Here is a 25,734-nt window from a genome sequence, read left to right on the forward strand (position 1 = left end):
GGAAAATTATATTATTAAGATTAAGGCGTTCATTCACACGCTATTGTCATTGATGCTGTTTCACTATTTAGAGCTGCAAAACAGATGCCATGGCACTCAGCTGTAAACGCTGCTCTCATTTGCAAGGAGGCTACTTTTGCTGGCATTTAACTTGCCGTCTAGAGCTTAACAAATCAGCGCCATTCATGAGCTTAAGTAAACGGAGCCGCTTTATAAATTGTCAGGCCTGACCCTGCATCACAAGAAGTGGGGCAGTTTTTTTTCAGTTGGATATCAGGTATGGCAAATGGCATTTCACTGCTGCGATATTTTATCGTTGTGATAGTCCTGCCTCGCACAAGTTGTGCCTAAAGCCTCTGCCAGGCTGAGGCTGTGGGGAATATCTTTCAGTCAGCCCCAGCAGGATCCCACCTCTACCTGCCTGCTTTATTTGTAACCGGCTAACGTGTCGTGCCTGTGTGCACTTCGCCGCCGCGGAACTCAGCTAGGGATGCACAGCTGAGCTACTGGGCACTTAGTCCCTTCACGGGTTTTATTTAATTAATCATCTATTTCATTGATACACTAGTTCTTTACACAGCAGTGTTATGGTTTTGGTATAGTTTAAGTGTTAATATTTTGGTGCTTTAATTGCCTAGAGGAAAGCAGGTTTTTGTGAAGGAACACAATTCTGTTTGGAGTAAAGCCCACTTCAAAGGCCGCTGGAGTTAATGCAAAGATTCCAGCAGATATCTGGCATTTGCTTAGCTACTTCATAAAAATGAAAACTCTTCCATTTATGAACTGTTCCATTTGCTCTTCAAATTTACGCACACACATACCCTCATGAAAATTAATATACTTCTCTGTTATTAGCAAACATTTTTTTTTTTTTTTTTGAAAAGATACTCCACGAGTATTTTCTGCGGAACAGTGTGTTAATCCTCTGTATAATACTCAGTTTTCCAACACTCAGTTTTCATCCGCTGATCAGAACTCATCAGAAAACCTGTGGCTGAAGGCAGGTGTGTTGTCAGGAGTGACCTTCTCCCTGACCACGTTAATGCAACAGAGCAAAGGCCAATACGGAGCCCCTGCACTATGGAGCACATTTTCAGAGAAACACTATCTACAACAGAAAGGGATGTTGGGAAATTAGATCCAAGAAGCTCAATGACAATGCAAAACAATACTGGTTTTATTACTTACTACCAATACTGGAAATACTGGGTATACCTGCAGGGAAATAAAACACAAAAAAGTATAGTTAGCTGTTTGCTGTAGTTGCCTGAGCTATTACATCTAAGATTCTTAAAACAATTTTCAGAATATTATTTCAATACATAGTTACACCCAAGCGATTGCCAATATGTACCCAGCCCTTTATAAATGCAGAGTCTAGATTTTTCCGTACAAGGCTGCAGGGACCACTAAAATGTATTGACAGATGGGTATTTCTGGGACCTACACCAGCTCTCTGAACTTCATGAATTTGTTCAGAACAATTTTGTATTTCAACTAACCAGCCATTAGGTTTAATGCTCTAGATAAAAATATCAGTCATGCATGTATTATGCAGATCTAGGAGAATAATTTAAGCAAGGGATAGATGCATTGCTAACTGCTTTGGCCAGCTGCTTAAATCAGTTGATACCTTCTGTTGCATTAACTGTATATAGCTATTTTTTTCCTCTTTTACCTGATGGTTATCTAAATTAAGCTATGGAAAAGAAATGTAATTGACCGAAACAATCTAATGCATTAGGTTGGTCATATCGACTAAGCCTCTCATTGATTTTTTTTTTTCTTTTTTTTTTTCCCTCCTGCTTTCATTTCAATTCCTAAGCTGAATTAATGCAAGGAAACCGTTCCAGAGGCAGGTGAGATCTATCAGAAGAGGTGGGGCTGCTGAGGAGTAAAACTCCTCTGCCGGATTAGCAGTGCAGGATCTCCTGCTGCATGACGCAGTCCCAACACGCCGCCTGTTGTCAGGTCTGCCCTGAAAGGTCTGTACCACAAAAATACAGACATGAAACCTTTTCTGAAATGCCATTTTCTTTAGAATAAATGGCATTGCTAACGGCACTATTGCTAGTCTCTTGGGTTAAAGTCACAAATTACACATCAGTATTTAAATCCTGGATATTTGCATCCTCTCAGTTAAATACAGTTTGTCTTTTCTAAGTTTTATTGACTTTTGATGGCATGCATTTCACTGCAGAAATCTGTCTGTTTCTCCATTAAACATCTGCTATACTTCTTTCAACATCTATCTTGAGGTTGTGTCTTACTCAGAGATGGCATGGACCGCATTCTGCAATTAAGCAAACTGGAGCGCGAAGGAATGTCTTGGGGATAAACAACATCCACTGTAAGCGAGGTTGCGGAGTCAAGCTGGGAACATTTCTAACACGTGGCATGGCTCAGACAACGCCGAAGTAATTACATTCGCAGAATGGCGACCATAAACAGATCATTTGTGTTTCACCACATCAGTCCTGGGGCGCCTGTCAGAGTTGCAGCTCTCGGGTTTCATTTCCTTTGGAACCTGCGGTCTGGCAGGGTGCTGGGCACCGCGCTGCAGACAGCACCTGCCGCGAACCGAGCCCCACGCTCAGATGTTGTTTGCAAACTTAATTGTTTCTACTTCTGCCGAGATTAATGTGTATTTTCCCAAATTTTAGAATCATGAGGTTTTAAAAGCTACATAAAAATATCATCATAATAGAAAAGTGCTGTTATAGTTCTAAAAGTACCAAAAAGTGCTTTTTTTTCAGTTAAGATAATGTAAGAGAACTTCTATCCCTTTGTCTTAAATGTCAAAAAGGCAATCAATTTTCAAATAATTTTCCCCAAAGTTTCCATAGCAGCTTGTTTACATTTTTGCAAGTCATTGTAGCTGTTTTAAATTAGCAGCGTTCATCTTCCTTTATAAACTGATGGAACCTGCACAAATATTAGATAAAATACAGATCCTGCGTTCTCGCACTCACACTTCCACTGTGAAATGGTATTTGTATTTCTTCTGGGTGTACTCCCCCGCCTGGCACCGCTCGCACTCCCACACGCACATACAAATATTCCTTCGGCTCTCTCCTGAACAGATTGTAGCAAAGGGAGAGGTTTTCCTGCAAGTCCGCTCTTCTCATTTTTACTGTATTTCAAAATTTTCAATGAATTCATAGTGATAAATGCTTCCTGGGCAGAGAATAATGAAAACAAGATGCCTGCTAGCCTGAAGGGCTCTGTCTTGACCTTGCGAAGTTGTCTTCAGGTTCTCTTTGAAAAGCTCTTTTTCTCTTGCCATACAGAGTTTCTGGGTTGGGGTGAACTTCTGTAACCAGCTTGATTTTTGTAATAGCAGGTATCCCCGCGTGTGGTGACTGGCCTTGACAGTGCACTACTTTATGCCCTTTCTGCTAAAGAGAGTGAGAATGGCACACCTAAGTTTGTCTGGAAAAGAGCTGGTTATGTAGGGCCACAAAGCGGATCCATTAACACTCTGTGAAAACCGCACATATGATGGGGAAGTTATTCTTAGTTGGAGCGTTTGCATGAGATCTGGAGTTACATATTGAGGCTCGCTCTTGAATTCAGCTGAGCTGTATTTGGTGCAAGGCCCTGAGTAATGCGGCCCAGGAGGTGGGATTCTGCCTCTCCCTCCCTGCCAACCTGGAGGTATGTGGGGGCCCAACAGCATGGCTTCTGCCGTGGCACCACTGCTGGGGACACCAACAGGCTGCGGGGACTCATCCCACCGCTGCCGGCCCTTTGGATGGAAACCGGTACGTTATGGGATGTGGATCATTTCCAGTCAGCCCTGTATTGAAATCTGTGAGTACTCTGCAGCAGTGAAATGGTGTGAACAGGTTAGAGAGAGAGATGAAGAGTCATGATGCACAACTCTATTCAGCTAGACATACAGAGTAAATTAAACCAAGTGACTGCATTTGTTAAACCAAAGCAATGTTCAGCCTAAATTGTGTTCCAGTTGAAATCACTGGGATGGTTATTAATGGTAATAGTTTTATAGTGAGGAAACAGGGAGTAAAGCATGCAATGAAAGTTCAGGGTAGCTACTGCCCCCGAAATGGCAGACATTGCAGAAGAAAGTCCCTAATACTGTTTATTATTTTTCACTTAACTTGAGGGTAGTGGTTTGGTATATTACATATTCACTGTAAGTGCATCTAAATATACATGCATTACTTGAGAGAAAAAAATCTGGTGATTTCCTTTCATACGATATTCTGCATCTGCCCTGTAATTTTCTCATTTCCCCTTTTTCCAGAAACGGTTTGGTTTAGCTATAAGCTACCAGGGAGCTGACTATTGAGTGGAGAAAAAAGCAAATCAGATGCTAGCAAACAAAGCAAGTTTTTGATTTCTTCTGTAGTTTGTGTCAGTGTGAAATCCATACCACAAAGGAAGAGCATCACGCTTTCGGTGAGAAGGGCCACATTGCTGCTTCCAGTCTCAGGCCATACCCTGAGCTCATGCTGTGGGTCGTACCCTGCGGTCCCCCTTATCACCTCCATCCTCAATGCCTGTGTGCACGTCCCACCAGCAGCGCCATTAATGCAGCCAGGCTGCATCTCTTCCCGGGCAGGGAGTACATGTGGGATGAAGGAATTATTGTGTCAACTCAGTCTTGGCTACCGTCTTTTCCATGGGCTTCTCTGCCTCTTCTCCATCACAAGGTGAACATGTACCTGCCGTACGACGGGGAGCCAGGGACAGGCTCCTGCTGCTATCAGAACACTACACCCCACTTACAGCTCACTGACGTTCAGGGAAAGTGTCACCAAGAGCTCAGTGAATTATTCAGGTGAGGTGCATACAGCCCAGAGACTGAGAATTAAGACTGCCTCCAAGGAAGCCATGGCAGGGTATGATAGTAAATAATGCAGTGCAAGTTTGGATTCATATTAATTGCTGATCAAAGCTGTGTGAGCGCTTTTCTGACAAAAGAGATGTCCTTGTAATTGCACTATACACCGCACATTTTAACTCTTCAACGGGAATAAAATACAGAGCTGTATTCCACAGCAAGGAGTCAGAGCAGGGCTGTTAATGCCACATCTGATCTGATTCTTGCTAGAATATCTGTGCTGCAGCATGACGGCACTCCCTGCAGTCAGTCTTTTTGCCTTTTGCAACTCCTGCACTGAGGCATGACTGCAGTATCAGATCCTCGGTCTCCATTTCAGAAGTTCTAAATTCTCTAGTAATTTAAAGCCCTGAGAAGCTGGAGGAACCTAGCACCTTGTAATCCCTCAAAGGCAGTGATTGTTATGATCATAGGAGTAAACTTTTCGTGTATTCAGCCAAAGGACCATACACAGTGAAAGACACAATTCTCAGGAAATTTCATATGTGTTTCATTGCCAAGAGCCCTAGAATTCCTGCTACTGTTAATTTTGCAGTTGCTCGCTCTGTAAAGATTGAAAATGTTTCAATTCCCAGAAAAAGAACTACTTAGGCGAAGTTTGTTATCCTCCACCTCTGCTTTCCCAAGCAACACTGCCACAAATATATGGTACAGAGAAAATATATAGTTATTCATTTATGGGGTAATGTCTTTTAAAATTCGGACTTTTTCTCATGATGTTTTAGTGACTCCAAACCAGTATTGAAAACTCTGTCTAGGAAACTCCCAGTGAGATCAACAGATTTTTTTCAAGTAATCATAATTTATTGATAGAATATTAGATATTAGAAAGTTCAAAAAGCCCAAAACTCAGACTATTTTTAGAACTTTGTGTATCTTATAACAGACACTTTGCCTTCCCGTACTGCTGCGTAAGGAGTGGAACCCTCTTTCATTGCTCCTCTTCAACGCGTACAGTAGAAACAGAGTTGTTGGAAACCAGTGATGGATGGAAGCAATTAATTTCCCAGCAGCAGATGCCACCATAACCAGCACAAACAACCAACTCAGCAGGGTCACAAAAGAAGGTAGAGTGCTTGAAGAATAATTTTTCAAGCCCCATTTTAAAAAAATACAGCTCATGTTATTTATAGTGCATGGGCTTTTAGGTATGCACCTGCAATGTTTTGCTGGCCATTCTACTGAATACCTAGTTGGAGGGAAGTTAATCATTTGCAGCTTTTCCTGACACTTCTGTCTTCCTGAATGCTCTTGATACACTACAGTTTTTTCCCCCACCACCAAGTTTCCCAGCCTGACACAGCTTTTGTGTGACATCTTCCTGTGGCTTTACATTTTCTGAAAGCTTCATGAGCCAAAATTAATATGTAAATAGGAACAATAAGAAGCTTAGCTGTTTTGTAACTTATTATTGCATTTGTGTCTTCCCTTTTTGCTATGAAAGATGTTATCAAAATCATTGAAGAGTATTTTACGTCTTAAGCAGGGGTGTCCCATTCCTTCACGCCAAGATCATGTGCGATCATCTCCTCTACCTCAGTCATGAAGTGGGCACTGGAAAGCGCCTTCCAGTTGTTTGGGGAAATGGACACTGTCTACTTTAGGACTCTTCTTTGACAGGACAGCAGGATGTGTGATCTTTTGAGTTACAGGGACACATGCTACTCGGATTCCTGAATAGAAAGCCTGCCATCACACAGCCTCTTGGCCAACTTCATTTACACCGGTCCTTCAAGACGGCTTTGTGTCAGCAAATATTCATGCAGAAAACTACAAACACAGATGAGGGTAATCAGTGCAATACTTCAAGTGCCATATTTTTTGCCAGAAACCGTTTCTGTGGCAGCTGTGCCGCAGTGATGCCTCGTAAGTCTTTCCCCATTCAGGGAGGATTAAGGCCGTGCTGCTGAGACAGAAGCTGTACTGTCAGAGGGGGACACACTGCAGGAGAAATTCAGTAAAGTGATTGAGACTATCTGCCTAACTGTTGACTGAAAAGAACCACCAAAGTTCCCCGTGTTCGGGTCGATCCTTTGTTTCACGTTGAACTGCGAATTAGGAGAGTCGTGTAACAGCTGGGAGGCGGTTTTCGCCGAGTGTCAAGCACTTCTGGTACAGGTTATTGGTTGTGGGGGGACTGACAAAAAGCGAGTAGGTTTTGATGGATGGCAGCCCAGCACAGTCTTAGACAGCTCGCTCTGATGGAGCAAAGAACATAAGTGCCAAAGATGATCTAAACAACAGAGGAAGAAAAGGGCTAGTGCTGTCAGACACACACGACCAGTGAGGAGAAAAGCTATCTTGTAATATCAAGTATAGAGAAATGCAATAAGTTCACTCTGAGTGTCAAAACGTATTGCAGAACAAACTATCCATAGAATGTGGCAGCACAAGGGAATAAATGTAATCACAAAATAGTCAATAAGATAGAGGGAAAATATAAAATAAATGCTATGCGGGAGACAAATGCGGAAATATTGTTAGTGCCAGTAAACAACAGAGTACTCCGTGTCTTTCACAAGCAAAGCAGGGAAAAAATGTTTTGCGGTCTCCTGAAAAACTCATGTTGACTTAAAATGAGAAGGATACAGAAAATAGCTTTACATCAAGGTTTAGGCTACGGCTGGAATATAACCTAGCATGGTCTTGTCTTTCATGAGCTGTAGCTTGAAAAGGTATAAGGAGGTATAAGGTCTTATTGGCCACAAAAAAAATGGCAGAAGTAGAACAGTGGAAACATCAGAAGTTCCAGCTGGGAAGGATCTGAAAATGGAAGTTAGACTTCTTGTTGAATCTGAGCAAACTTCCCCAATTCAGACAATCTCAAGAAAAAGGATCTTTTTATTTTGTGTTTCATTTATACAACTATTTTAAGCTATATCTTATTTAAGCACACTCATATAAGAAACTCCTTCAAATCCATTTAAAATTTTAAATATTTTGGTCTTAGATGGAAAGGTTAGACTCCGAAAATTGGAAGAAGGAAGAGTATCAAAGGGACATTATATTACTGGATTATAAAAAGTGTCGCTAGGGAATTAAAGTAATACAAGGGAAGTTTAGGGTCAAACCAGGTAAGTTAATTTTATTAAGATGTTCCAGCGACTATTTACAGAATTCACGCCTGAAAACGAGAGTATAATGCTAGGGCTGCGTTGCTGACCACACAATGGTGATGGTGACATAAATGCAACACAGTCTAAGTGGAATTACACTGGCTGTGCAGACAGTTTACACAATAATGCAAAATTTCATATTCTGCAGCACGTGTGGCATTAAATCAGGAAGTGACAAAAGAAACGAAGCTTTTACATACCATAAATGATTGCTGCTTCTAGCAAGTAATCAGACAACCCACAAAATGAGAAGCTGATTTAGTTGTAAGTAGTACATAGGACCCGATTCAAAAAGTAGTTACCAGAGAACCACTTCTGAACTGAAAGTCAACTTGTTGAGAAGGAAAAGAAAAAAAAATATTCCACTGCAGTAATATTTATCTTTCAGAGAGTAAGCAGATAAAACCAAGAAAGTTAGTTAAAAGAAAAATGAAAAGAGCAGCTAAAAAGATTTAATGCACATAGTGTGGACGCAGGCTAGAGAGAAAGTGTATGAGACACTCAGAATAATCATATATAACCCATCAATTAAAAAAAAATAAATATAAAAATCAACTATGTTATAAATACATGAAACCAACATCCAACCCAAAACAGCAGAATGAGGAAGATTTTGGAAAGGCACGTTTCAAAAATGTAAGTCATAGAATCATAGAATGGTTCGGGTTGGAAGGGACCTTAAAGATCATCTAGTTCCCACCCCCTGCCCTGGGCAGGGACACCTCCCACTAGACCAGGCTGCTCAAAGCCCCATCCGGCCTGGCCTTGAACAAGTCATCTCAATAGAGAAGACAGGGGAAAAAAAAGCACAAAATCGGTCAAGTTAAATATAAACCACAGTATTTTGAGAATCAACTGGCTACAGACATAAAAGTTAATAATTCTTTTTTGTTAAAATAACCACACTAAAAGCAGAAGGCCTCCCAGAGAGATGATTGGGTAGATAGGCAATCAAGGTAAAAAGGACTGAATACTAAATTAATGGTTTTCACTGATGTTCCCAACAAAGAAGGTTAGAGAGATTCTCACAATCTGAGGAACTTTCTTAATGTCTATCATCATCTGAACGTGTTTTAGAAGACATAAGTAATATCAAACAATATGAATTGCCACAAAGTGATCACCCAAACAGTGTTTTAAAGGAACTCAAATATGACATTTCTGAAGTACTGTAACATTTAACCCGTCACTTATGTCAGCCTTGATGCCAGAAGAAATGTTGTAACAGTCTTTAAAAAAGGACTCAAGGGCTGATAACAAAATATAAAGCAGACACATTTTTGTGCCACTGTAAAAGATCCATGTTCTTCTCATGTCTAGAATATCACAAGTAGTTTTAGCCTCACCAAATAAAAAAAATGACATCATAGAACCTGAAGAAAGCAAGAAAGCACAGATGACCAGAGATGTGGCACGGTTTTATGTATGGTAAGATTAAATAGATTAGGATTCACCTTTTAGAAAATGGATTGGAGGAGTGGACATGTCAAGTCTATATAATCATAAATGGTATAACAGATGTAAATAGGGATGCATTATATTCTCTTTCTTCGTATCTTAGGAGGTACAGACTTAACCAAATAAAAACATTTAAAGCAAACAAAAGGAAATACCTTTTGCTTATTGTATCTTTAAAATGTAAAATGTATTGCCATAAGATGTCACTGAGATCAGGCTTATGACAACTGAGTCTCTCTCTTTCCTCTCAGCAGCTAGGAACCACTGCGGGTGTGATGGAGGGGCCAGCTCAGAAACCCAGTTTATTGCCAGCAATCGGGAAGGCAAAGAAGAAATCCTTCTACATTCGCCATACTTCTTCCTGTTTGCCATGAATTCCTGCTGCTGATCACTGCTGAAGTCAGGATTTGAGGGTAAGTGGGGCATTTGTCAGCTCAAACAAAGTTACGGTTTCGTGATGCTATCATAATAATAGTAATAATAATAATAATAGAAAAATCAGAAAAGACTGCCTATTATTTGCAAAAGGTTTTGATTTTTGATGGAATTGTATATCTGATGGAATTTAATAATGTTGAAAGTTGTTTTAACAAGCTTCAGGCATCCTTTCGGTGGGTGCTAATTCCGCTGTTCCGTCTGGTGTGTGCTCAACTGATTGGAAATGATGTAACTGACATAGCAAGCTGCATTTAGAAAGATCCCGGTTTTCATGTTCAGATGTATCGTGTCCCTAGTTTTGATGATTGCTGGGGTAGCAACTGCATTTTTTATATATATATATAAAATTTTAAAATGTATATACGTGCATACATATGTATGTATGTGTGTATATGTATATATATGTAAAATATATAAATAAAACCAACCTGATAAATCTCACCATTTTTTCTGAGCATAGCTTTTAAGTATTAATTCTGTGAGCCACACTCACTTTTTATAACATGCGAAAAAGTGAATACTCTTACAAAATGTTTTTCCCCCGCCTTTTGGAAGTTCATTTTTTTCTGCTCTGTAAGGATTTTATCATAATTTTATGCCCCCACACTTCACGGTTTGTTAGTTGGTCTATTACTCTCACATTTAACTTGATAAGGTCCTGCTTCCTATGATATTCATTTTTGAGTTTTGATTCTTCACAGCTGCTGCTTTGAAGTCTTAGATAACATTCTGAGCAGCGCACATTGCTTCTGGTTTTAAACTTTTCATTCAATTCAACTGCAGTACGTAGCTCTATTTCTCCCAAATAACTTTTCCGTAAATTGTTATATTCTAATATTCTAAAATGAATGTTTTGCTTTTAATCAGGGCAAAACTGTGGACTCTTTTTTTAAAAGAAGCTCGTAACTTCTGTCAGAAGGTTTGGTGATTTATCCTCATCTTCTTCAATCCTTTCTTCAAAGAGTTTTAAGTCTGTTACTCAGTTCAGGAGGAGTCTGAATCACCGTGTATTTCAAACACGCACGAAAGGAAGAACTGCTGCTCGTACTTGTCTCCGCGCCCTCTCTTTCAGCACCATGTTCTTTTTGACCCAATCCTGCCCAGCACCAGGACACGCAGCTGTCACTAACTTCCTTTGGATCATATGAAAGGGTGCTGGAATAGCGAGTATGTGTGTTGTTGAATGGCTGTTAGCTGGAAACAAGCAGATATAAAAACTCGGGTTTTACCCTTGCTCTCCCCTCACAACACTTACAGTGAGCTAAAAGAGCGCATGTGAATCTGGACTGCAGGGCAACATCAGGCACAAACTTCCTTTATCAACCTTTAGATTTTTACTTATTAATTGCAAAAATTTGTCTGAGATTGTTTTAATTTCCTTAAATGGACAAAAAATGAGCAAGGACCTCATCTCACGTGTTGAGCGGAGGTTTTGAATCCGGAGGTAATAAGGATGTATGACTGGAGAGCTGAGGGCGTTGTGGCTGGAGCAGTACTGTAGATATTCCCACTGCTTTCTCTCCTCCGCGGGTACTTTTTATGTGAAGGATACTCATTTTTTTTCATTCCCTAGCCCTTCCTGTGCAGTGTCCAGGGATTTGTGTCTGGATACAAACATGCAGTTCTCATGCAAGTTATTTACAACCATGTGAGAGCACGGATATGCGTACTTACAATTAACACAATTTGACACCTTGTCAAATGACACACACCGGGTCATAAGGAAATAACAAACTTTTGCCAGCGTTAACCTTCCTTCAGAGTCACGATATGGGGCAGAATTGTAATAATGAAATATCCTTATTATACAGAACTACTTACAGATATTAGCAGTGCCCTTAGGTATAGGCAGATAAGAACCAGGGCTCCACGGTCGGCCCTGGTAATTCTTCTTGCATTTTCCACAGTCTGGGCCAGTTGTGTTATGCTCACATTCACAAAGTAGTCTTTTGTTTTCTTCTTTACAGCCAGTAGCGTGAAGGTTGCACTTACACCTATTTTTAAAAGGCAAAAATAAAAAAAAGTGAGATATTATTTAGTAGTGAGTTTAAGTTCAGATTAAGTCTTAGTAAAGCATGTTCTATGGCAATCGCTCTATTTCTGTGTGTTGTGCCTGTATTACTGTTTTAGCCTGTTTTACAAGACATCCCTCAAGTAGCATCTTGTAATATCTTCAGCTCACACAGGTCTAAAAGCAGTAATTTCACCAAGACTCCAAGATGCTGAATCTTTTCTTGTTTTCACTAACACAGCTCCACTGAGATCAACTAAATTATTCATAATTTTCACTACAGACAGGTCTATAATCTTGCAAAAATTCAAGAGTTACTCACTACTCACAGGAACAAAAAAAAGTCCTCTGCTTACGTCCTTAGAGAATCTGGCCCAAATTAAGATCCAAATTAGGCCCTGGGAGTCTGAAAAAACAGACTTCAATTAAATATCCTCTGCGATGCTACACTTCAGTAGAAGGGAAGCTCATTGTAATGGTGTTTTTGCCATTCTTGTTCAGCAAGTACTGTCTTGCTCAGAAAGGAAAATTTTTTGCCTGCTTTAATTTGATATAGTTGTTGTAGCTGAAGCTCAGAGGAGATATTTTGGTAAGCATATTTAGTTTTACTTAGGAAAGAACACCTAATTGAACCTTGCGACAAAATCATTAGCTAAACCAGATTCTGCATCTGGTCTTAGAAAGATTGTATTTTACTTAAATTCCCTTCTTTCCCTGAAACTAGGACACAGAATGGGAAGCTGATTTCGTAAACAGTAAAGTATTGTCACCTCTTTCCATCCCTTTCCAATAGATGTCAAAACTGCCTAAAATCTGTTTCTGTTTGGGGCTGGAGAGAAAACTAGTATTTAACGACCCTCTCTGTTTGTTTTCCTAATGATTGTACATCTAGTGATTTAAAGGGTTCTCATGTGGGCATTTGTCACCTGTTCCATACAGTGACCAATAATTAGAGCAAAACAACACATGGAAGGGCCCAGTGCAAATTAACAGCTGTCAAGCTGACTTCCATTTGGAAGGAATATGACCTGAAGCAACCGGCCACATACATATATATCCCCAGGGTAAAACAAGCTTGCAGTTGTCATAAGTGGCTGATGGAGAAAACCCACCAGAATCTGTAATGCAGTAGATAGTGGAGCTCTCTCCTCAATGCTAGAAATGAGGCCGATGAAACTGCTGTTACTTGGGCAATGCTCATTCTAAAGAAAAACAGGTTCAGCACCTTTTAAATGGCGTTTACCAAAATGTATTGAATATGCTAGAAAAAAGAAAGCGTGATTCATTTTTATATCATTTCCAGAGTATTGATGCTAAAGGACTACACCAGTTGTAAAGTAAATTTTCAATGACTAGCCACTGCAGAACGAAAGATGCCTGTCTGGGTGTCAGTGGATGAGGTACGCCAACTTATGGAGAGACTGAGGATTTTGGTAAATGGCACTGCTATTAAGAAAAGTAACGGGTGGTTTTACTTTCCACAGGAATATGAAAACGTAAGACTCCCAAACAGGAGAGAGACACAATAATGACAAGACTGAAAAACAGAGAGAGTCACAGGAGAAGGAAGCAGGAGAGACTGTGGAGTCACTAGGATAAGTGAGAGGGGAACCGACTGGGTTTCTTTCAAGGGGAGATTTCTGTTTTATTGGAGGGACTCATCAGTGTCAGCGGCAGCAAACTGATCTGGGCAGGAAGAAAAAGCCAGCTGATTCCGAGGAAAAGCTGTAGTTCCTGGGGCTCTGAAAGGGTGCTGCAGACTGGTGGGGGAAAATAGATGCAGGTACATCTGCTAATTGGTGTAAATGTGCACAGCTCTTTTAATAAGCACCTGAAAGTAAAGAACGGTTGTGTCAGAAAAATTTGTGCAAAGTCTGTTTGCACTTCTTAGATGCTATATTTATCAGTGTTCCTGAAGAGATAGACTGATCCTTCCTCAATTTTGCTTGCATGGTTAAAAGCCTTGGGTGGACTCTGGCCTTCTCCATCTCCCTCTGCTTCTACCCACTCCTGTCCCATCCCTCTTCGTACATATACTAAACATATGCATATATGTATGGATGTGCATATGCATACATGAACAATTCCCATACATTCTCATGCATATTGATTTCCTTTTATTTGCCACATTCCCTGGCTCCACTGTGATCCACCTCTTTATAACGTTGCCTCCTCCTTTTCCTTATTTCCCAGGCGAGAGAGCACGGACAGCATGGATTAGCCTGTTCTGGTGCCTGGTTTTTTAATTTCTTGGGGCAAGATTGCTGCGGAGGAAGTGCTGCTCAGCCCAGAGCTGTGGCATCATGCCACGGCAGCTGTTCTGTGGCCCGCACGGCAGGGCCCACGCCGTGCAGCAGTGGGCAGGGTTTCTGCAGAAGGCATCTTCTGCCATTCCAGCCACCGAGCTCCGGCAGACAAAGGAAAACTACAGATTTTGGAGGTCTGTGTTTGTACCAAATACGGGCAGGTTTTCACAAAAACAGTAAAATGCATTTTCTTGTGGAAGTAGTTGGGGACCTTCTGTCAAATTTTAAAACCCTATTAACTGAGATTTAAAACAATCAGCCCTCATATGGGCATTCAGAACAAACACACACAAAACAGACAATTTAGGGACATCTTAGCCACTTAGCTTCCTAAATGAAGGAATTGCTAAATGGCTCTTCCTGCCCTAAACCGGTAGAATAATCACAGATACATTCAATCAATGCCTCTCTGCAAATTAACTTATTTGGATGTTTTATATGTATTTTTGAAAACCTTCCCAGCAGAATCCCTCAGAATGCTGCCTTCTCCCTTAAAAGAAAATTCCAAATAATACTATGTTTAAGAGAAAGGAGAGCAAACTTTCTATTATTATTTCCAATTAAAAACAAAAAAACAACAAAACCCCAAACCAACCACCTCCCACCAAAAAAACAGCAATGGGGAAGGGAGAGAAGTGTAGCCTTCTAGGAGTATCATTTAAAGTGAATGAGAGAAAACAACAAATTTGATCACTGAAAAAAATAAAGGACTGACCTAAAACCTTTGTGGGCAGCGAATAGACAGTCAAAACCTAACATTTACAACTGAGCAAAAAAAAGAGCCGACAATGATGAATAATCCTAAAACCCCTCAGAATAATTCAAATTTAGCTGTGTACAATTTACAAGGAGAAGAAAGGAAGGAACAAATGTGGTCACTGTGGTTTTCTACAAGACTAGCTAAAGATCAAAGATCAAGTTAAAAAAATACATCTACATTAAAAAGTCAAATGTGGAGTGCATGAGAGCTAGTTAAAGTGGGCACAAAAAGACATGTTTAAAAAAACCCCAACAACCAACACCCAAACCACAAAAGGTCAGACAATGTGTGCCAAAAAGCATTACCTTTGCCTTCTTAGTGTACAGGCAACATAAAAGTTCGGTTTGGTTTATGATTATTAGTGTTACACGAGTACAAAAAAAATGTGTAGATTAATGAAATCTGAAGAGATTAAACTGGAGTTCTTGGTGTCAGTAACTATACGTAGGGAGCAACAGAGCAGAAGCAGAAGCAGCAAAAGACATTCAGAAGACTGAACCACAGAGGCTCTGATTCTCCTCTCACTTGCACCAATTTTTGCTGAGGTCACTTCACAGATCTCAGAGAGATTAATCATGATTTCCACAGCAAATCAAGGACGTAGCTGAATACTGAATGAGTGTAAAATGCATGTTTGGAGGGTACCGTGTCTGGGGAAAAACATACCAAATTCTATGCTGTATGTGGAGAGACATTTTTACTGAAACAGGGAAATAACACTTTGTCTACTTCTGATTTTTTAGGAAGGCTGCACTAGGAACTGGGGAATTGGTCCCAGGGACCTCATCAGAGCGTATGTATGGACAACCTCAGAGACTTCCGCACAGAAGAGAAATGCCTGTTGTGCTTGAGGGACAGACTTCCCTGGCTGAATGAAAGAGGTAAATGTGCGTAGCGAGGCTGAGAGATGACTAGAGTACAATAAAAAGCTACTTCTACTTGCGGGATAAGCAGTAAGGAAAATGGAAATATTTAAGGTTACAGAAAGAAGACTATTTAGGTAAAAGCACCATCCAGACAGACCACGAAAGAACCACTCTTGTGATGAGATATACTGGACTGTGAGCAGTGTGAAAGCAAAGCAGCTGAGCCTGGGCCTTAGGCATTTCAGATAACTGTGAATCAGGTGAGCACCCCTGAGCTGGGAGCTGACTTGGGCTCCTATCGGATCACTGTCAGGATGTGGACATCAGCTTCCTATGGAAACCTGCCCAAGTTGAAAGTCCTTCATCTGCCTCGTCTCTTCAAGGAAGATTACCTTTCTTTTCTGCTCCAGAGGTAAGGAAATATTTTGTTTCCTTATGTGAATATGCATGATGTTAAATTATTACTGAAAATCTTAGGTACCATTTGTAATTTCTTTAAACACTTGTTTTGAAAGTCTGTTCCTAACTGTTAGTGCTTTATATCTGAGATAGTAACAAAAGGCTTAATTAGATTTACATACAAAGCACATTAAACACAAAACCACATGAGAAGAACGTAGTCACTTTGGCTGCGTGTATAAGAATGGAGAAGTTCTGAAAACCTAAAAAACTGCTTCTGCATCCCGTGTACTGAGTTTCAGATTACAATATTTCATGCCTATATAGTTTCCTGAAATCCAAAGAAAAAAGTCAAAGTGCTTCAGGAGGTATTACGTACACACGCCCAGAAATGCAATTACTAGGCAGCAGTGGGTGGGGAGCAGCTGCCTGGCACATCGAGTGGGTTTGCATGTGTACTGAGAAGGGATGATTGAGGGAGCCGTAATAAGTAGGGCAGGTTTGAGAACACGGGGTAAGGTATGGCAAATGGAAGGGGATGTGTGCTGCAGCCTTTGCACTGCACGGGCAAACAGCCGAAGGGGAAAATCCCGTGTAAGGATAAAGCAAATGTTAAGGGCAAAGTGCAGTTCTGAGACAGAGTATATGCTCACCATAAATGGCATGGCTGAGGTCTAATGATTTGTACATCTTTACAAAGAATGTCTGAAGACCATGATTATAAATATAGAATCACAGAATGGTTCGGGTTGGAAGGGACCTTAGAGATCATCTAGTTCCCAACCCCTGCCATAGGCAGGGACACCTCCCACTAGACCAGGTGGCTGAAAGCCTCATCCAGCCTGGCCTTGAACACTTCCAGGGACGGGGCATCCACAGCTTCCCTGGGCAACCTGTTCCAGTGCCTCACAACCCGCACAGTAAAGAATTTCTTCCTAATATCTGATCTAAATCTACCCTCTCTCAACTTGAGGCCGTTACCCTGTGTCCTATCATTACACTCCCTGATAAAGAGTCCCTCCCCATCCTTCCTGTAGGCAGCACCTTCAGGTACTGGGAGGCCGCTATAAAAGGTCTCCCTGGAGCCTTCTCTTCTCCAGGCTGAAGAACCCCAACTCTCTCAGCCTGTCCTCATAGCATAGATGCTCCAGCCCTCGGATCATCTTTGTGGCCCTCTGCTGGACCCATTCCAACAGGTCCGTGTCCTTCTTGTGCTGAGGACTCCAGAGCTGGATGCAGTGCTCCAGGTGGGCTCTCACCAGAGCAGAGCAGAGGGGCAGAATCACCTCCCTCGACCTGCTGGCCATGCTTCTTTTGATGCAGCCCAGGATGCGGTTGGCTTTCTGAGCTGCAAGTGCGCATTGCCTGCTCATGTTGAGCTTCTCGTCCACCAGCTGCCCCCAAGTCCTTCTCCTCAGGGCTGCTCTCAAGACATTCTCCGCCCAACCTGTATTTGTGCCTGGGATTGCCATCAACAACTCCATGAGGAATTAGGTTACATACGGGGAGCTGCAGGTCTCGAAACAGCTTTCTACCTGAAGGGAACAGTTGTCTGCCTGTTATATATCTGGTGACAGTTTTTCCAGACCTTTTTTTTTGTTGATGACTGTGGGAGCGGTGCTGTCAGTGCTGAGCTTGTGAAAGCGAACACCATGTCCCCACAACACTTGTCTGCATTTGGAAACTTCCATCCTGATGTTCCCACAGCTCAGCTGATATCCATCTTTCCAGTTCAACCTGCAAGGACTCGTCCCGCTAAGCAGCCTGGTTACAGCACACGCAAGAACACATTTCCCTCCAACGTGCAAATTCAATTTTGAATCACGGGAGATTGATACTGCTGTCCAACGTTATAAACTCTAATTGTGTGGGAGAACAAATTTGTTTTTCTGACCGCTCATCTTTGACAGACTCATTATTTTGTCATAAAGCAATTGAAGTGATATTTTTGGCAGTTAGGTGAGGCGCAGGAAGCACTCCGGTGTGCTGAAGGAGCAGGGCTGTTGTAGTGGGAGCAGGAGCCCCCAGCCGGCTGCGTTCCTCTCAGACTCGATTTACATACAGACAAGTGACATTAAAATGCTGTAAATACCAGGAAGGTAATTGCTAATAGCGTGCTGGTGCTCTTGCATGTGAGTGCCAACCAACAGACTGGGGGTTACATGAGGGGATCATTTCTGTTGAAGAGATCATTCATGAGAAAGAAAGGCAAGAGAAGCTCTTTGATATATTTTTAACAACTAGCCATATGTTCCTCTCTTTGGATCATTCTAGGTCATCGTGAAAGTTTAGAAAATCAACTTAAAACCAACTCGTAAGCCCTGTGCATGGACTCTTTGCTCTCACATGCCACGCGTCAGCGCTCTGCTCCCAGGTAAGCAAAGCCCAAGCTTGCAGAGGAGTTGGCGTGTTTGCGCTTCACATTACTGCCCACACAACGTGGTGCACACACAATGTAAAATACCATCCTCGCAGATTTAATCAGGCATTTTAAATCACTGTTAGCAATGTTAGGAGCCTTAGTCAGCTCCCCAGTGCTAGCAACTACCTCCAGCACCTTGTTACAGTTGTCCTAAAGGACTTGGCTGTGTTTAGCATGACATCAAACATGTTAAGGCTGTCATCTACATTATGCCTCTCAAGCTTTCTAATGACCTTGAGGCAGCTTCACCACTGAGATTTAGTTTTCTAATATAATGTAGACGAAGACGAAAATCCCACGTTGCAAATACATTTAAAGTGATATCTCAACCATGAAGGAGGAAGAGATGTAGGTTGAGAGAGCGAAAGTTAAAATACAAGCACCTTTAAAATATACCATGAAATCTTTGGGATAAAACCAGCTTTGCATTTGAATAATTAATTTTTCAGGTTTTGCATCTTAATATTTTATTTTATTTTTAATTTTTTTTGGCACTTCATGAGACAAATTCATCATAACTTGAGAAACTGTCTGTACAGGTAAGTGACAAAACTCTTGTACCATTGAGTGTACAAGACAAACATCATGAAAATACTTAGGTAAGTCTGTTTTTCCTTTAAATCTCTCTAACAAGTGGAACATCTTTTCACAGAGGCTCCAGCCCCAGAAACACCACATGTCTGCTGAATATTATTATTCATTATATCATAGGACTTTTCCATGTCATGTCAAAAAAACAAAGTATGCTGGTCCTTAGCCTAATTTCCAAAGCTTAATAGATGTCTACACAGCTTCACTATTGAAGCCGATTTTGTGGGGATGAAAACAAGTATAAAGGACACTATTGTGAAGAAATAAAATGATTGCTGGCCAATTTATTTCTGCGAGGACGGAACAGACAGTGAGAACACACACATAAAAGAGGTAACAAGATAATTACTGCAATCTAGGCTACCAGTGCTCACTGCAGGCACTACCCATCTGAAGAAGTTCTGAGCTAAAAGAGTCAGAAAAACTAAGGACAGTTGGCAATCAGAAAATGGCATGGGTTGCTGGCTGCAAGTAGGTCTGCTGAACAAACGCTCCAGCTCACATGAAGCAGAAAAGTCAATTGTGGGTTTTATTCAGTATTTTTTGAGCCATTTGACTACCTCGGGTCCACGCTGCTGTACAGAATCCAGGTCCAAAAAAGGCGCTACATATTTTTCTGGAAGGTACGAATAAGACCCCTGTGGTCTGCTGGTGAAATGTAGCCACTGTAGTGAGAGTAATGAAATGTGAGTGCTTTCTTTCATTTGCTTATTTCTGGAAATGCATTTGGTCACCAGCCCTTTTCCCTGTCCCTTTCCCTGAATTTATCTAATACATCATAATCTCCCACTGAAAAAAAAAAAAAAGATTCCTTTGTGGAGTGGGGCTACATCAATAATGAAGGATAAAAAAATTCAATAATAACAAATATAACTTTGTATAGGTAGATATACTATTCTTTCATTTGCAAAGCAAGGACTAATGTTGGATCAGGCTTTTAAGCTTCTTAAATCTGTAAGTAGCTTTGTGGCTAGAAAAGAAGTTTAACCTGCGCTGAGTAATCCTGCTGCACCTTAGTACCTTAGAATCCAGAGATTTACAGAAGCCTCTTCAACTTTATTCTTTACTGTTTAGTTTTCGCTGCTAAATTTGGGAGGAAATTGAATTAGATTCCCACAGGCGGTATGGAAAACTGGGGAAAATAGCTTCTTACTCTCCCTCAGCTGAATATAACATATCTAGTGGGGAACAGCAAAACCCAGGCACAGAGAGCATGTTTGCTTTGCTTTCTCAGTGGCCTACTTCCAAGCAGTCTGGAGACCTTGAAATTAAAAAAGAAAACAAAGTCCAAAAGGGCAGCATAATTCCCTTTCCCACAGGAGTGAGGACTTTCCAAGACTGCCAGAAAGCATGCAGGGCATGGAATTGCGCGTTGTTTGCGCTAAGCCAGCCCAACCAGAGTACACAAGCGCTAAATTAACATAAGATTTATTGCCTTCACATGCTAGTAAACATTTCTGTATATTCTGATTATTTAAATGGAACTACTGCCAAGTTAAATGCTGGTCAATACGAACAAGAACTACAGGATCGCTACTGATCGATTTCTATCTCAACCCGTTCCTGATTAGTACATCATCTGACAGATGCACACTGCCTTCCTTTTGAAGGCAAACGGTAGTGGGGCAGCTCCTTTGAGCTTCCCCGCTCCTTTCCCCCTTTCAGACAGAGGGCCACAAGCGACCTTACTTTGCCAAATAAACTGTAAATGTTTCCAAAATGCAGTAGTTTACTAGATGACATCCTTCCAAACAAACAGAGGCAACTCAAAATGTTTACAGGCTAGATCAGCAACACTCAGAACTCCAACATGGAAAGGAGGAGGCAGTAACCCATTAAACCTCTTACAAAAACCTCAGTAGTTAAGCATTTGAAACTGTTCTGATTTCTTGGCTAGATAAAAAATGTTGCAGACCAACAGATCTGAAAATTTTCAGACTTACTTCGGTCTCTGAGGTCCAAAGTCCAAGAATAATCCAACGATGCTTATACCTAGTAGAACAGAACAGCTAATTCTGAGTCTGAGTTATTTCAGTTTACCTCGTTAAAAAATACCTATTCTTAATACGAAATACTTAGATACATCTAGCCAAGTGCAATGGCCAAATGCTTTTTCTAATTTTTATTTCACATTCTTTAAGTGTTAAAGCTGAAATAAACGTCTGAAAATAGAGCTGCTGTTAGCTGCTGTGGAGAACTAACTTCCATCCCCTTCTCAAATATTCATTTTTGCTTTTTCTTCAGAGATATTAGTTTTCATGGAAATGTGTCAATAAAGAGAGTGGCTATAAAATCTGCTAGAGTTTGCCAGCAGCATGTTCCGCAAATAATTTCACCCGTGAACACAGTTTGCCAGATTCTTAGCTGATGTAAATCCATCTGGCTCCACTAGAATCAATGAAATTATGTTAGTTCACACTGTCTGAAATGTGGCCTAATTTATTTCCAGCTTTCATTCATATTATCCTAGGCTCGGTGGCTGTATTTTGAGATAATGGCAGATAATCTTTTTATCATTTTAAATGGCAGGCCCGAGACCTTGAACAAGCATGAGATGGAAATTGGGCATCAGTGGAGGATAAGGAGCCCAGGCGTGATGTGCTTTTAGGGACATGACTGCTGAGAAGGTAGGATGCTGGTATTTTACCTTGTTCACATGCGTCTGTTTTGCTCTAATCTTTAACTTTAGGAAGCTTTTATTATCTACTTGAAGGATGCCAAAACTGGGGACCATGGCAGTCGTGTCTCTCCCAAAGAGGAAGCCAAATCTCTTGCTAAGGTGAAGATGAACAATGACCTTTTTTTCCAGTGCTACCAACTGATCATTTAACACTAGTGATTATTTCGGTAGGTTCCCAGACTACCACTGAAGAATGGAGAAAAAGCAGATGTAAACTCTAAGTATGTCATTGTTACAATTAGTCCCTCTTTTCCCTTCTCTCCCACCGGAAATTTCCCTTATTTCTCACTGGAATCACTTGGTGTCACCTACTAATTTGCTGTACTTCACGCAACGATCAGTCTCTTGCACACGTTGATGGGATGGGAGATGGGATGCACATCTGTTGCAGAGCTGCTACAGAGTTTAGGTGTTCTGAGCTGCCATGACATATCACATGTGTTTTAATTGGTTTGTTCTAAATATCAAGAAAACCAGGAGAGGGTAAAACCCCAAACATCTCCTCAGCTGCTTAGGCTGTTCTACGCCAGAGAGAGAAGGGCTGCTGGGACAAGAATGCAGTTCTCCCTCCACCAGCTGGACTAACGCTATCTGTTCGGCAGTACCCTGTCACTGTCTGTCTGATGGTGCAAAAAAGTTAAGGAGCATGCTGGCTGAGATCTGGCTACTGCTCATTGACATCAGGATGTTAAGGAAGCAGAGTTTTTGTTTTTAAACAAAATTTTAAATTTGTTTTAAATTTAAATGTGTAAAAACAAAAAAAAATTTAAATATTTTTTTTGCTGCTGCGCAACATCCTGCTTAGCCAGCCTTAGTTTGCTATCCATCCTTCGGGCAGAAGTCATTATCAGCAAGTCAATACATATCAGCAGATACCCCAGACACACCTTCTATTTTAATCACTATAACACCACCAGGCAGAACTTAACCACCACATCACAGCAATTGTAAAAGTCTGTACCACAACCTGCTACATCGTTAAGAACGTGACATGCAAAGCTCAGAGGAGAGGGCCAGCAATACATCACTGCAAAGGTTCATAACTTACAAATTTAAAAAGGAAATTTAAAAAGCCTTTAGGAGTCACCGTTTCTTCTCTTTTCTCTTATCTCCCAATACAAATCTGAACATTAGGTTTGAAATTCCTGGCATTGTGTTAATGTGCATCACCACTTTTAAGTTTATTGAGAGACCGATTTTTCTGGGTTTAATTTAATTAATACCAGTCTTACATCTGCTCAGCAGCAATCCCGAGAAAGCTGCTCTGAGATGCTAGCGATTACACCAAACTTCCTGTCTTTATTTGTAAGTAGTATTTCACAGTATCAGCTGCCAGCTGGTACCCTGAATTCTTTTTCCCAGCACAACACTGAAAAGGAACAATTTGTTGTGTGGGAGGTCTAAAATTGTGGTCATTAAATTACCATCCAAGTGGACATGCTTACAATACCATTCAAAAACGTTACTTAACTCTCTGCAATGGGAAAAATTTTATTCTTGCATGTGGAGATAGCCCAAGTGAGCTGTTACAAATTTGTGTCCACGATTAATGTTGGACAGACCTGGCCGAAGAAGAAATATCTTTACTTTAAGCTTAGAGAAAGACTCAGGATGTAGCACCTGTTGTGTCACAGTAGGGATTAAAGTATTTTCATGAGCCATTGTCAGGGGAGCAGCATTTCTGCAATGTGAGAAACAAGCAGGGTTAATTTCATACTGATTTCAGTAACTTTTTGAGGACTATAATAGAGAAAAGCAGCATAAAAATAATCCGTGGTGCGCGCAGAATTCGACACCAGGGAAACCAGTTCTGTGAAGCAGTGCATCTGCTGCTCTTTTTCAAAAGATTTTAAAGCATTTCTGTTTAAGAGACCTCCTATGGACTTATTTAAAGGCTTGAATGTGCCCCTAGTAGTTCCTGCTGCAGGGACGGTGTATACCGAAGAGCTGGGTATAATGGGTTGCCTCCAAGGGAGAGAAAACATGCCTTGTGCTACCCTGAGCAGTACTCTTGGGAGGAGCAGTCGATGTAAGCCCCAGGTCAGTGCAGGAGCATGCCACCGCTGCTGTCCTCGCTGGGCGTCCCTTTGCAGTTGGCGAGGACCAGGCCCCGTGCAACCGCAGCAGCCCTTTGGGCTGGAGCCGTCCACAGAGGCACAGGAGAGGTACAGAACAGCCCACCCCACACACCTCTGCTCTTGGACACCAGCTTTCCCTTGAGAAAGTGAGACCTCTGATAGCTTTAACGCAATGACTAGCTCGGTCCTGCTCCTCCTGCAGTCAGTAACAGGTCCGAGCATCAGGATTTACTGAGGAACCTTCTCCCCTGCTCATCCTCCGGTAGGTATCTGCTTTGATCAGGTCTGCTTTTAAGCCCTCTTGTTAAGTTTATGTCTGTGGGTGAGAGGATTTTACACATCAAACAAAGCCTTGAGGAGACTTCCACCTCCCTTCCAAACACAGACGCCAGGGAAAGATTTGTTTCCAAGAAGAAAATGAGTCATCATTCAGAGAAAAGCAAATGCAGAGCAGAATCATTTACGGAGGTTCTCTAACCCTGTCGGAGTGGCTGGTTCAACCCAACTCATGGTGGCTCCTACGAAACAGTGGCTGGAGCCATGTGGGACATGCCAGGGAAGCGGAGTCGGAGCAATGGGTAGGAGACAGCAGGAAAGCTTTGGGCAAGTTGATCAGGAGACCCCACTTTTTACCTCCCTTTGAAAACCGCCAGAAAGAAGGCAGACTTTTCTCCAAAGAGCAAAGGAATATCGAACATATCCTTAGGGTTTTTTGCTACATATTTTGGATACTTTTTGCTCTAGGTGTACCACCAAATATGCACAACCAGCAATAAAACACACATATAGAACAAAGGCTGAGTTCTCTTGAAGTTAAGTTCTGTTAATACAGTTACACACAACCTCATGGTCCCTGAAAAGCCCAGGTCTTAAGTACTTTAAAAAGACACGTACTTCAAAATAGATTTCCTTTTATCTTATCCTTTTATAGGAGACATGGGGGGGAAAAGGTAAAGAACTGTTGATAAAAGCACACTCTAATTTCACACACCAATATCACCATGAGATGCCTAGGCATTCACCGGACATTTAGGAAAACCATCGGGATAAGCGAGGGCGTAACAGAAATGTAATTCAGGTTGCTCTCTGTTCAGAATCCGGACATGAAAACTTTTGGCGTAGGATTTATTGGCCTGTCCTCTTGGCAGTTATTTTTAAATGATAAATATGTAAAATATTTTTGAATTGTGAATACACAGCCTAGCCCAAAACACTAACACTAGATTCTGAGAACTAGCTTAATATTCCTCTTTCCAGGTTTATACCTTGTTCCTTGTCTGCACTGAAGCCGCTGCCCAAGAATCATCGCTGCAACCACTCTGAAGGGCACCTTTTTCCTGCTGTTCCCCCCAAGGTGTTGCCGTTCTGCTGGGTATCGCTGGTATTACTTCTAGGTGTTGCCTGAGTTTTAAGGACTTGGAATCACATCTCTCCCTCTGCAGCGCTGCCGTCGTTACCAGAAAAGAGAGAAGCACTGGGAGGTTGCGGGTTGCCATCGTTCTCTGCCGGGTCCCGACGGCACCTCCGTTTGGTGCTTCTCATAAAGGCTGAGGAGAAGCACGTACTTACTACGAGGGCAGGTTAATTGGTCTCTTTTTGAAAAATCATCTTGCTGAACTTGAACTTTAGGGATAATTATAAGGTAAAAGGCAGCTATGTTCTTTTCTGGAGTGTGCTCCAAAGTATTAATGAATAAGCTATCAAAGTTGAGGGTGCATAAAGAGCCATTCAGAGTGAAT

At 41.4% G+C, this 25,734-nt stretch overlaps 1 protein-coding gene across 8 annotated transcripts in view; it reads right to left on the reverse strand.

The window, feature by feature from the left end:
* Positions 1–25,734, reverse strand: part of NTNG1 (netrin G1) — a 158,852-nt gene that overhangs the window by 49,400 nt on the left and 83,718 nt on the right. For all 8 annotated transcript variants that reach the window (XM_074597469.1, XM_074597466.1, XM_074597465.1 and 5 more), the window contains exons 4-5: positions 11,704–11,876; positions 1,189–1,215 (exon numbers count right to left, since the gene is read on the reverse strand). In XM_074597469.1, coding sequence (XP_074453570.1) covers positions 1,189–1,215; positions 11,704–11,876 — 200 coding nt within the window. The remainder of the gene's footprint in view (positions 1–1,188; positions 1,216–11,703; positions 11,877–25,734) is intronic.

This window comes from Larus michahellis, chromosome 8 (assembly GCF_964199755.1).
Source record: "Larus michahellis chromosome 8, bLarMic1.1, whole genome shotgun sequence".
Lineage (NCBI taxonomy): Eukaryota > Metazoa > Chordata > Aves > Charadriiformes > Laridae > Larus > Larus michahellis.